Source organism: Salarias fasciatus, chromosome 23 (assembly GCF_902148845.1).
Source record: "Salarias fasciatus chromosome 23, fSalaFa1.1, whole genome shotgun sequence".
Lineage (NCBI taxonomy): Eukaryota > Metazoa > Chordata > Actinopteri > Blenniiformes > Blenniidae > Salarias > Salarias fasciatus.
In genome coordinates, this window is record NC_043766.1 from 12,911,033 (window position 1) to 12,925,008 (window position 13,976).

The 13,976-nt window shown below is 38.9% G+C and overlaps 1 protein-coding gene across 1 annotated transcript in view; it reads left to right on the forward strand.

Moving 5' to 3' along the window:
* The window catches only part of hmcn1 (hemicentin 1), a gene marked incomplete at its 5' end in the record, with an annotated part of 97,012 nt that overhangs the window by 18,999 nt on the left and 64,037 nt on the right, over window positions 1–13,976 (forward strand). Inside the window, 6 exons of the mRNA XM_030083666.1 lie at window positions 4,182–4,252; window positions 6,780–6,938; window positions 7,020–7,142; window positions 8,192–8,363; window positions 9,077–9,183; window positions 13,786–13,906. Of these exons, the coding sequence (XP_029939526.1) occupies window positions 4,182–4,252; window positions 6,780–6,938; window positions 7,020–7,142; window positions 8,192–8,363; window positions 9,077–9,183; window positions 13,786–13,906 (753 nt within the window). The remainder of the gene's footprint in view (window positions 1–4,181; window positions 4,253–6,779; window positions 6,939–7,019; window positions 7,143–8,191; window positions 8,364–9,076; window positions 9,184–13,785; window positions 13,907–13,976) is intronic.

The following is a 13,976-nucleotide window of genomic DNA, read 5'->3' on the forward strand; positions in this document are numbered from 1 at the left end:
ATGGTGACGGTGTTGCCTTCAAGGTGTTTGCACACCATCGGGGGAAAGACCCAAATTTCAACAGAGTTCTTCGAACCATCATAATGTAAGAAGTCAAGAGCTACTATGAAGAGTTGCCTAAATGTCTGTGAATTTATTGTTTCATTTAATTTACTTTTTAATTTTATTGAATCAAAATAAATGAATTCATTATTTCACATCAATTCATTTAGTTTTACAATATGAAATAATCAATACTACAAATCACCGTATAAAAAATGGAGACTGGTGCAGCTTGTGGCCCACTTCTGGTTCGGTGCCTGGACAGAGATACATGGGGTTGAGCTTCGTACCCCAATGGCCTCAAGCATCTTACATTAATTCATTCGAACTTGAGCAACTTTAAAAATGTTTTCATGAATGCATGTCATTAGTAATTGGTCTTTATTTTTTATTTTAAACTCTGATTCAGCCACATTGCTGGTTCTGTTGTATTTTGTCACCTTTGTTTTTGTGATTTTGCACGTTTTCTTTGCTCTTGATCAGTGGACATTGCTTTTAAACATTTCTCCTAAAATATACTTTGACTGTCTTGTTATGTCAGAATCAACTTGTTTGCCACAAATGTACTTAATTTGAAATCACTGAAACAATCACACAACAACAAAACAAAAATAGAATAGAAACTAGTCGAATAAATTCTGTTATAGTGAGTTTTCTCCAAGGACTGCAAGGTGGCTTCACTCTCACTTCACAGCGAGAAGGTGGTGACCCTAAATAGTTCCAAAGTGTCAATATGAGTGTGTGTTTGTGTGTGTGTGTGTGTGTGTGTGTGTGTGTGTGTGTGTGTGTGTGTGTGTGTGTGTGTGTGTGTGTGTGTGTGTGTGTGTGTGCCCTGTGATGGATTGGTAACCTGTCTAGGATGAATTCTGCCATAGTGAGCTGGGATTGGTTCCTGCGATCTGCAACCCAGCTCAGGATGAAGCAGCACAGAAGGAGAGATAGATGGGTGTTTTCTTTAAAACAGCAGATATGGTACAGGTCTTTAATCACTCTTCAGACCTCTCAGGAATCACTTCTACAATAGTGCTCTCTGTTACTAACAAGTTTTCATGAGGGCCCTTGGGCAAGGCACTTAGCCCCATAAGTGTGTGGTGAGCTTTTGACACAGCAGAGTTAGAAAACTTTTGACTGTATGTGGTCTTATTGGAAATATACATAAATGCTCCTTCACATTTTTAAGCACACATTAAAGAGAAAAGTAATTGCAAGCTGTAAATGTCAGACAGCATTACAGCAGAAGAATTAGATGATGTAGTGTTGTCAGGAAGTCATCAATATTACCTATAGTTTTCCACACCACTGGTGCAAACAGGGTGGCTGTGGTTTGGGGCACCACAACAAAACAGCCTAATGAAGACTTACAGCAGCCATGGGAACTTCTCCCACAAGTAAAGAGATGTCAACTTTTCCATCTTTGAAAAGCTTGGCTGCACATCTATGTTCCGTTCAGAGCAGCCAGACACATTTCCATGTTAGTTTTTAAAAAGCTTTCACGTTGCCACAAATGTTCCTACACTCCACCTCAAAGCAGCAATGCCAAAATGTGGGTCATTTGGAAAAAGATTTCTTACCTTTGTACATTATTATAGAAATTAAAGTGCCAGGTGATGGCAGCTGCAAGTAGAAATTAGAAAAAACTCTCAAATTGTATGCAACATAAAGAGACATTAGCTGGAAGTTCTCCATGGCTGAGAAGTTGCACCACTGCACTCAGCAGCTAAATTTCTTATTGGGACCCTGGCCTCAAGGCAGGCCTAAAGACTGTTGTAAAACTGCTCAAACTGTATCCTTTTTCAAAAGTCAGGGATCCTTCGTAATTGCCCTCTGCGCAACAAAGGAACCCTTGTTTTCCAATCTGCTTACATGCACAAAATGTGTGTGTGTGTGTGTGTGTGTGTGTGTGTGTGTGTGTGTGTGTGTGTGTGTGTGTGTGTGTGTGTGTGTGTGTGTGTGTGTGTGCCTTTTTGCAGGTCCTCATCAGTCTCATTCCTCAGCACAGCTGCAGTGGCTAAAGTCGCTAAATTTGACTTGAGAAGGGGCTTAGTGGCTCATTAAGGGAGAGCACAAAGTCAGCCAAGAAACAGCAGCGACCAGGGTTGGCAGAGGCAGAGAAAGCACAGCCATGTTATCAGTGGGTCGGTGCCATGCTTTAATGCTTCAGTAGAAAATGGTCCCACTTAGGTAAAATCATATGTGAACATTGACACAGAGGCCTTATTTTCTGTAACGGCACGGCATAGTGACCCCTCATCTGAAACCTCCTTGGTTCAAGGTGCCAGATGATAGGTGTTTTTTTTTTGTTTTAATCCATCCATCCATCCATTGTCTCTGTACTGTTCGCTGGGGTTCCTGGGTCAAACAAAGCTAAATATAGATGAAGGCAGGGTACACCTGAGATCTTTCTTACATAGCAAGCTCAACATACCAGGGATACCTCCATTTTCTGGGTTGACTGACCCAGACGTTTGCCGTTCTTAATAAGCAGAACCAAGAAGCTGGTCATCAACTCGGTAATTCAACCCAGGGATTTACAATTACTCCCCAAAAATATGAAGAATTCAAACACATCATCCAGGCCATAAACAACACTGTTGTTGCAGCAAAAGCCAGGAATAGATGCTGGCAGAAAATTAAAGACTCTTGTAATCTCTAACTTCATGAGATTAAACAATATTAATTTATTGGATAATATAAACCAGCAGCACTCTGATCACTCGATTTCACTTTGGCACACTTGGCACAGACGTTTCAGGCAGAGCTTCCTCGGTGTACTTCCATTCATTTCTATTTTCCATTAACTTTTTCGAGGCTCAGCTCGACAGTACGAGTGCGTTTTGCATTGAAATATTAATTTCACATCATGACGGCAAAGGTAAATATGCATAAGCTCTGCCATGTGTGACCATTATTATTATTATTATTAATCTCATTGTCTCAAGTGCAACTGTAGTGGAGTTAAATGAACTTGGGGTCAAGAACAAAAACCTACTCCAAAGTGCTCCGTGACAAGGTTTTGTTTTATTATGTCAAAGTATTACATCTTTCACCAAAACAAACATGAGACACACAAACACTTATGGGTGGTTTAGCATTTTTGGACTGTTGGAGGAAACTGAAGTACCTGGTCGAAACCCCCACACACAGAGCATGGAAACTCCACAGAAAAAGTGAGTCAGTATCTGAACCGATGACCTTCTCCCCTCACAGCAGGAATACGAACCACTGCGGCGGCTATGCCACCTCACATGATGCATAGAGCAGCGTGCAGCTTGGACAGTGTGTGTGAGAGAGAGAGATGACAAAAACCACACACACAGGTTCAAACCTTGCCGTAAAAAGTCACCGATTAACATACTTTGTGTTTAAATGTGTTTAAATGTCAGATCCAGAGAAAACTCACACACAGTGGGAGAACATGCACGCTCCACACCAAAACCCCGGGTACTACATACTCAAGAACTGTGTGACCCCTCAGTAGAATATTTGAGGATGAAAATGGGTGTTGGCTGCAGCCGTTTATTTGAACTGTTTGCAGATAGATTTTTTTCCCATCCAAGGATTATATTTTGTTTATTTGCTGTGTGCATTGGCAGCATTGCATGTTGCACAGATGAAAATCCCCCATACTGTCATACTCATGGAAAGATTCTCTGCATATTTTGATTTGCGTTGAGTGTTTACAGTGATGTTCCATAAATGTTAGAATGAGTTATTGTGACATACTGCATGTATGCATGGATGAACACTTCAGTTTGAAACCCTTTGGATAAATAAATGTATCTATTCTGAACTAGCATGATTATGAATTGTTTATTTGTTCCCATAGTTTTTTTTTCTTATTTTCTTTACTTTTTTCTCAACTGTGATGTTAATGCTAACCCTTTTATTTCTAACATTTGTATGTATCTTAACATTTCCTTCTTTTTCTCTATTTCTGTTAGTTAAGTCTAAGTTTTCCTGATAATAATATTAATAGCGTGATCATATTGGTCATAGCATCCATAAGCATGTGACAACGTTATTTTTTGACTAAGGAGGAGATTTTAGGAACAAGGAATTCTTTTATTTTTTCATTCACTGCAGACTAGATCATCGTGGCCTCATTAATCACAAACTTCTTTCATGTTGTTTTTTTGCAGAAATCGGACCTGTAACAATCACAACAGACCCAAAGAAGTTTCAGTATGAACTGAGAGAGCTTTACGTTCAGGTGGGTTCAATGATCACACTCAGGAAACTCAAGGGAACGGCAGAAACTGGCCTGGATGCTCAGGTCATCTGGCCTTGATCAAGGCAACAGCCTGTGGTCATGCCAGGCATCTGGGCAGAAACATTTGTGAGCTGATTAAGAAGTTTTATCAGTCATTCTACTTTGGATGATGAAAGAAGTCATGAAGGAACCTGTATTTTCTTTACTTTTACAAGATGCTCACTGTTAATGTCCCCTTTATTTCCTTCATCTAATAACTGGGGTGGCTTGTCATTACCAGCTTTGTTCGCATGTTGACTTTGATGCATGATGTTCTACTTCCTCTACAAACAAATATATGAAACAAAAACATACTGCGGCTGCACAGCCAAACAGGAAACTGCCAAGTCCAAATTTTTCAGCAATTACTTGGATAAAGAAGGGGCGCTGAGTAGAAATTAATAGATGTGTGAGTAGAAAAGCTTCAAAAGTGCAGTTATTAAACCCTAAAAATGAATGTGAGACTGTCCAAAATGGAGGAAACTATCATCCGGGGGCATTTTGAAGACTCTGGCAAGTGTCTGGGCACCGTTGGCTTGTTCTAATGTTAATCTGGTGTGAGAACATGGTGTGTGTAGCATGGAAGAGTTCCAGTTTCCTCTCACTTGCTGTTTCATTCCTGAGTTTATTTTTCCTCCCCTCACCTCTTCACCTGCTCAACTTCTGGCTGAAGACTTATGGAAAAGATACTCTCTGCCATGGCCAATTTTTGTAAAAAGCATGAAAAAAATGCGGTCATTCATACAATTGTGTTGTAAAACTGAGAAAACACCTAATGATTCACGCAAAGTGTCCGAATATTATCAGGCTTGGATCATTAAATAAATGTTGGGGAAGATCTCTTCGTTCCTCCACTCATCCAGACACCTCCCCTACCAAACATTCAGGACATTTCAGATGAGGGAGATAGCCTCAAGACATACGGAAATGTGTCTGTTTTAAATCTGAGTTACAAGTTTGTCTTTGGCCCTGTCGATGAGACAGGAGCAACATGAGAAAACAAGACAGCTTGACTTTCATACATACTTTCCTGCATTTTTTAAGGCCATGTTCAATGTTTCTGTCAGTACGGTAGGAAAAGTAGTCCGCATTCGTTCTGCTGTGCGTTGTTTTCTGGCAGTATATCTGTAGAAGCCACACATTAATTAAATGCTGACAGATTGCTGGATGCATTTTCAACTTTGGATATTAAATCTTTTTAAAGACATAATCTTGGTGCTGTTTTTTATTTACTTTGGAAAGTCTGGCATAGAGGACGTCCGTGGGAGGTAAAACCTCTAAATGGAATTTAATTTTGATATTGAAACAAGAAAATAATCAAACCATTTCAGAGTTTTGCAAATATTACATTGTTTTTGAACTGTAAGCTATATATTCTTCATCACAGTGAGAGTGCATCTGGTTTGATTCCTTGTTGCAGGCCTGTCTGTGAGAATGTCCCGATGCATGCATGGACTTCCTCCAGGTGGCCCGGTCACAATGTTGATGATTTTCAGAAGAACCTGCTTCTGCTTTCTGTCTCATGAAGTAAAAGTAAATCTAATATCTTACTACTGTAACTCAATAATGTTACTATTGCAAACCAAACAAACTTTTCCCACTCAGAGTACCTCGAGACGCAGTGATTAGATCTAGAAAGTAAATAACATTGAAATTACTGTGAAATTAATAGTTATGTAATTATTTAGTCATTAGGGGTTCCGTGATGAGATAGTATGACCTGAAAGACCCTGAAAGACCCTGAAAGACCCAGACAAACATTAGAAAAACCCTTTGCATCTGGACACTGGTGGCAGCAGTGGAAAATAATTATAGATGGTTCAAGGATTATATTACTCATTTCATTTTGTTTCATTTAATTTCATTTTTATTCAAACTCTTGACCATTTTATATGGTTTGGAGCACAAACTTAACACGAACAAAACAATAAAACAACAAGGTACATTACTTTAACAAAAAGAGGACTTTTTTTTAAAAAAAACTTTAAACTTTGAAGCACTCGAGGCTACAATTTTACAGACATAGGGATAACTTAACGCTACAAATTGAAGTCAACGGTTCAAAATAGATTTTGTTATAAAGGCTCTGAAAAGCAGAAAAGCACAAAATATTTTGCAATTCAGGGGAAAGTGAGCATAACTGATTAGCTTAGGAGATATGAGCTGAAACAATATTGGACAACAAGGTCATGGTCTGTCGAGTTTGTGTGAGAAAATAAAAATATCTAAGAAGGCTAAGAAATATCCAAGACGACCAGCAGGGGAGTGCTTAATCATCTTGGAGCTCAGATTTTGAAAGTGTTGTAGGAAGAATTAGCAGAAGAATAGTGAAAGGAAACCCCCTCCCCCCCTGACCAGCAGACTTTCCCTGCTGCTGTGACTCCCTTGAAACTCTTTATGCTATGCCGGCATTTAAAAAAAACACAATCTACAACAACCAAAGGCATGGTTTGCTTTGACAGATTTTCCTTTCTTTCCACTTTCTCAGGGAGGTGGGGACTGTCCCGAGATGAGCATTGGTGCGATCAAGATTGCCCTGGAGATTTCCTTGCCAGGGTCATATATTTATGTCTTCACAGACGCTCGATCCAAAGATTACAAGCTAACTCATGAGGTCCTCCAGCTTATTCAACAAAAGCAGTCACAGGTTTGTCGATCGCATAATGGGAATCTACATTATTTCACAAGCTGAGGATGGAAGGGATCTCATCTTGATTTGTCTGTGCAGGTGGTGTTTGTGCTAACGGGTGACTGTGACGACAGGACTCACATTGGCTACAAGGTGTATGAGGAGATTGCTTCCACAAGCTCGGGACAAGTTTTCCATCTTGATAAGAAACAAGTCAATGAGGTAGGAACAATATGAGACATAAATCTGGGTTTGCATTTCTGTTTTGTTGGATTGTTTATATGTGTGTATTTGTAGGTTTTACTAACCAAAGCAAAGCTTTTGTGACATTTGCAGGACACAGTTTGATCAAAGTGAACTAAATAATTTAATCTTGGCCTGTTTATTCCTTCTAAACTATGTAAATAAAATGGCAGCAGAAGGTTTAACTGCCTCTCATGTCTTTTGCTTTGCCCATGTTGAAGTCTGGACTCCAGATCGAATGTGCTGAAAACATTTAATTGATTGATGTACATCAGAACCCTTTTTAATCTTTCCAAGTATTGTAAATCAATAGGCTTGCAAAGGAAAATGGATCTAAGGTATTGCTGTTTTATTACCGCTAGATGTTAGTCTTTGCAACGAGGAAAGGCAGCAAGACTTCAGAAAGTTTTAAAACTGTATTGAAGTTCCATTTTTTCCCACTGTTATTCAGGTTTCTCTTTCTTGGCTCATGTGAAGCAAAAACCTTTGAAAGAATGCAGTTGTGTAACTACGTCTAATATTTTGACCTTTTCTTTTAAATACTCAGCTTCAAAATATCATGGACAAGCCAAATACCGTTGGAAGTTTTATTTATTTTTTTTAAATCCCTAAAGCCTCAGTAGTCAAGTGTAAAGTCATGTTTTCAAAAAACAAAAACAAAACTTCTTTGAAAGTCACTCTGTATCGTGTTGCATTGTCATGAATACCATTCCTCTTCATACCAGACCAGCATCTGGGTTTGTAGCAGCTGGGTTCTCTTCAGGAACATGGGGAGAAAGGGGGGTCAGGCCACAGGAGGGAGGTTAGAAACTTCCTAATAAAAGCTTTCACATGTTAAGAGGATGACCTTGGATGTAGCTGGCGAGGTTTGTCTTTCTGTCTCTACACAAAAAGTGATTCAATATTGAACATAAACTTTAATTAAGAATACTGTCAGCTTCTATTACACTATAGCTGCAGTGTGCATTGTGGATAATATTATTCATGCGTATTTCTGCATTAGACACATGTCCTTTCTTTCTCTGTAGGTTCTTAAATGGGTGGAGGAGGCGGTCCAGTCGTCAAAGGTCCACCTGCTGTCCACTGATCATTTCAGTGGGGTCAGCAACACTTGGCAGATGCCCTTTGACCCCAGCCTGAAGGAAGTGACAGTGGCCCTCAGTGGCCCAGCACCTGACATTGAGATCAAAAACCCTCAGGGTATGACGATTGCAACCACAAAACAACTGCCATGTCAGAGAGATTTGTAAAAATGTCCAATTTGTCCATGTTAGTCCTGTTAGTGCCTCCTGCAGACCTCTGAAATTCATAATATGAAAGATTTAATATCTCCATATTGTATGCACTTTATGTTTAAGACTTTCCCCTCCCACTTAAATCACAGTTAACAGCATAGGTTTGGTTGAGTCAGTTTGAAAGCCCCGACATGGTGATACTTCCAGCTCAACTGTGAAACAATTTAAAAGGAAGTTTACAGATCACAAACTGGTGTTCAGGTTTCCTTTGGCTTAGTTTTCTGCATCAGTCTGTGAAAAACAGCTCTTTATAGACTTTTGAGTGAAGTTTCACGGAAGGATGATTCAAATGAACACAAGTAGAGCAACACAAGTACAGTACAGAAGAAGGTTTGAGGTAAAAGTGAGAATGTGGACATAGCTTTTGTTTTATCTATCATCACACAGATTCCAACAACATCTGGCATCCATATATTGAGCACATGCTGTTTCACTTACAATATCTTGGCTAATGTCTAAAACACATCTTGCATCCTTTGGCTCCTTTTTTTGAGTTGTTAATGCTATTGTCTATGCAAGCTTCAGCCATCCTGCAAGAAGTGTTAGCGAATAATTTGTATCAGCTAAATTGGCTGAAAAAGGTAAATCATCGTGTTAATGTCTGTGTTTGTCCTCTAGGAAAGCTTGTGGAGAAGAGTGACGGGCTAACTGAGCTTTTGCACATTCCCAACTCTGCCAAAGTTGTCAACATCAAGGACCCACAGCCTGGGATGTGGTCTATCAAGGTAAACAGTTCATTCTTCAGCTGGAAACGTGTGCGAAATTACAGGCTTCGAACAATTCCCAGAGCCGAGCTGTCTTTTAAAAAGACTTACTGCAGATAGTTCAGTAGTATAACCCTGGAATGAGGTCAGTGCTCACACCCCAGCAGGCAGCTCTGCCCTTGAGAAAAGCTCCTCTGCTGAGTTACAGCACTAATATGTAAGTATGTGAAGACACTTTCATATATTATCAATTTAAATGTATAATGTCCAGCAAAAGCAAAAAACATCAGGAGAAAGATACATTTGGGCTCTTGAGATAATTTTAAAGACAGCCCTGGTGTTTGAGATATGTTCAAGGCCACTGCTGTCAACACAACCTGCTGCACTTTTGTTTTGTTTCCCTCCTGCAGCAGTTTAAACTGTTGGCACCCCACTGTCAATTTAATGCAACAAAGGTCACACATTTGACTGCCCACACAGTCAGAGACAGATGTTGGGAAATAAAGAACATTTTTACCTGAGTGATTTGTTGACGGAACTTTCAAGGTCTCTATGTCCTTAGTGAGACACATTTTTATCTGTCTGGGTTTGAGTTGTATTTTAGCATCCGGTAATTTACAGTGGAAAATATAAAATGCAAAACTATATAATTGTCATTGTGATTTTTATTTCACCTTATTTTTCTTCTTATTTTATTTTTTATTTTTTTGAAAGAAAGGGCACTGAGGAAGCTCTGCCTGAAACGTCTGCGCCATGATAAAGTGAAATTGAGTGATCAGAGTGCTGACGCTTTATATTGGCCAATAAATTAATCTTAAATATTCTCTCAAAGTTAGGCATTAACAGAGTCTTTAATTTTCTGGCAGCATTTCTTCCTGGCTTTTTGCTTCAACAAAATGTTGCTCTTGGCCTGGATGATGTGCTTGAATTCTTAATATTTTGGGAGAATAATTGTCTTCTCCTCCTCCATCTTAAAGTAGGCTGCTCTTCTCGGGTTTGCTATTGATCAGACGCAGCATCTGGGAGATTTGTTTTTATTATGTACTTTTTCCATTGCAACACATTTTTTTAATTCAGATGTTTTGATAGGAACAAGACAAAGCAAGGTAATTTTATATGTGGAGCACACTTTAGCAGACGTACGATTCTAAGTGGCATAAAAGCAATTAGAGCTCATATGAATGAAAGAAACAAAAAGCATTTTAAGTACAAGAGTAAAAAATATAGTACAATATGAATTATATATGTGCTTTTCTGAGATTCAGCACTGAAAAGAAGCCTTCAGCCCTGTTTTGAAAGAACGGAAGAAGCTGCTTATTCCAAATATCTGGTCCATAAAAACTAAAAGCAGACTCTGCGTGTTTGGTTCTGACCCTGAGAATGAAAACAGGTTTCATCCGGATGACCTGAAAGGCCTGGAAGGCTCATAATACAACATAACATAACAGAAAGTCAGAGATGTATTTTTAACCTAGTCCATTCTGAGCTGTTTTGACCAGTAGTAACATTTTTCTGGGTTTTGTTAAGTATCAGCATCATCACACAGGTGCTTTTCACAGTACTGTAAATGAAGCCTCAATTAAAATGACTGTAAAGCTCTTTTGTTTATGACAATTGTAGCATACTCACAAAAACATCTGCAATTGTTGGTTTTTAATCTTACTGAAGTGCTGCCAAAAGTGGTATAGCTAATTATTTGCAACCCTGCATATGACAATAGTTTAAATAGCGTGGCTCTTCTCAGATCTCTGCCAAAATGTCATAAACAGTTCCCATATAGCGATGGCAGCTTTTAACCAGACACAAAATAAGTGAAACTTGACATGCTTCACTTTTATTTTAACAGTGTGTTGGCCTTTGTTTCTTCTTACTTTTAGTTCATTTATGTACTTTATCCCATTTTAGTTACTTTCTCTGTCTTCTCTCCTTTCTAAGGCTTCTTGAAACATTCAGTTGTAATTGTCTTGCTCAGATATGCACAGCTTACTTCTCACTTTGAAACCATCTTTCATTCTTCTTCTTCTTCTTTTTTTCTTGAATTCTGCAGTCTCCAGCCTCAGTTACACTACACACTACTCTTTCCATGTTATCTCTTCCTCATCTACAGCCACATTTCCCAGGGCATCCAAAGAAAAGTGGATAAATACTTGAGGGGGATTTAGCTGTTCTGCCATGCTGGGTTTCTGCAACACTAATGATCCTTGACATCCCAGTGTAAGGCCCTGGCCATAGATTGTGTGTGAAAAGGAATTTGATCCTTTTTAATCTGCCTTTAATTGGATATTGTGTTGATGTGTAAGTTCACCCCATTATCACCCACAATTTCTTCGATTTTCCTCATTAATGTTGTGTTAAATTCATTTTGGGGCATTGCAATCCTATGTTCTCTCAGTAAGTATCCATGTACGGAAATAAGAGATAATGTAATACTTCACTGAGTGCTGAGAGGAAGTGTGTTAGTGTTAAAATATGCGCTCTACTGAGAGTCATTTAGTGAGACCACTTTTATGCTGCATGACCTCAGCAGCAATGAGTCCTTTTAAGCCTCATCCTGAATTTTACAGCCCGTGATAATCATTTAGGATTGTTGTAAGTTGAAAAGCATCCACACAACTTGAAAGAAGAGCAGTGGTGTCCGCCTTTCCTCGTCATTGTCTTTGTGTCTGCATTGTTTTCTAGCTCTGCTTTCTGTCTTTCTCTCTTCCATGAAATAATTGAAATGATATGTTGCATAAAACAGAACACTGTTTCACAGTCTTCAAGGGAAAAAAAAAAATCTCAAGAGATCGGACTTTGCAAAATAAATAGAAAACAGCTTTTTCAACTAACAAGGATTTAATTCCATTCTCCCATTTCTCAGTAAATCTGGAATTTACTTGTTTTCCTGCTTAACAAAAAATAAATAAGTGTCTGTTTCACCTGAAACATCAAATGACATCTCATAGCACGCAGCACTTTGACCTATGAATTAAAAACACAACCCATTCATTCGTTGAAACAATTTGAAGGAGTGAAATCAGTGTCTCTACAGAAAGGAGGTGAAAAGTAACACTAATGAAGGCCAATGCAAGTCTGAATACAGACCTGATAGTACATCCAAGTGGGTCTCTTTGGGTGTGTTTGAAATTGGGAAATGAGTAGCTTTAATGACAGGGACGTCTCTTGTCTGTGCTCAGAGCGTGACCTTTAAAGAACCTCTCCCCTAATTATGGCCTCATTTACAACCAACTATAGGCTCAGGGTAATTCTACAGTAGCCGTTAGGGTGGATTTAGTGGCCACACCGTGCATTGTATTTTATGACGGCAGGCATTAACATTAAAGGTCTTTCTGAATCCCCTTTGTCCTGATGCGACCTCATTGTTTGAGCCGTTGGACTTTCAGCAACAGGTGACCCCTTGGTTGCATCACCCTGCGGTCTCACTTGGTTTCTTCTCCACAATGAATTTAGGTTTATGTCAGACAGAACATAGTCATCGTAAATTACTGCAAACACTCCACACACTGTCTTTCATTTCAGGCAATTGCAAATGACAGTTTAGGTTTGCGTGCCTCACTCTGCATTGTGAGTCAATGACAGTGACACCGCTGAGGTGTTTTTACCTCAGGTGAGGAGTTTCCACCTCTCACCAACATATACTTCGTTGTAATTATGCTGTCTTTATTTCTTGAAAAACTTCAAAAGACCGACACGGTTACGACCCCATGAGCAATTATCTGCTCTCTGATTATGGTGGGCATGTTTGTTTAATTAAAAGTATGGGTGTCAGACCAAATGGGTCGTCATTGAATTTTGAATGTTTTATAAGCTCAGGTGCAAGATGGTCGACAGCCAGCAGTGACTTACTCAAACCGGCATGTCTGTACATGTGGGGATTGTTGGCATACAAAAGATTGTTACACAACAAACTCAAAGTCTTGTCTGTCATTTAAGCCACTCAGAGTTGACTCAAATGCACCAGCCCATCTTTATTTTGTTTTCTGTGTCACCATTGCACATAGTGTTCTATTATAATTTTATTCTATTCCATCAACTTTATTCGATAAAATCTTGTTCATTGGTTGGGGCTGTTTTATCCCACATATTATTAAATGGTGTCTGATTTATCTTGAGGAGTTGCTAATTTTTTGAAGCTTAAATACAGACACTGAAATGTTTTTTCTTATTTTTTATTATCATCCACATGTCTGCAATAATTCAAGGTAGAGGGTTGCACGGAAGATGAACAAAAGTTCTGTCAAGAAATCACTCACAGATTATTCATTCATCACTTTAATAGATAACTTAAATTAGTGTTTGTATTTCTTTCTTCTTTTTTTTTTTTTTTTTTAACCAACATCTTCCTAGCAACAGTCACACTTGAGTGTGTGGGTTTTAATGTTAAGTTTTCCCTGTTTAAAAAATCGGGGGGAAAATGGCGTATTTAAGCTTAAGTCAATGTGGGCGCATGAAATATTTATTATAACACTAATAAAGCTTGTGACAGCAAAATTTTGTAAAACATTTACTTTGGTTTTTTGTTCCTGTTGTTCAGAAGACAATGATGAATGGCACCACAGAGTGACATTACCAGGCCAATCAGGGCAATTTATTTATATTCAATTTAATCATGTCTTTATGCAGACCTCCAGTGAAGGAAGACATTCGGTCCGAATCTCCGGCCTCAGCACCATCGACTTCCGAGCTGGGTTTTCCAGGAAACCCACCATGGACTTCAAAAAGACCATGAGTCGACCAGTTCAAGGTCTGTGAGTTTCAACTTCAGGACCTGTTGTAAAGGAAATCACACCTATTTAAATCCATCTGGCATCAGT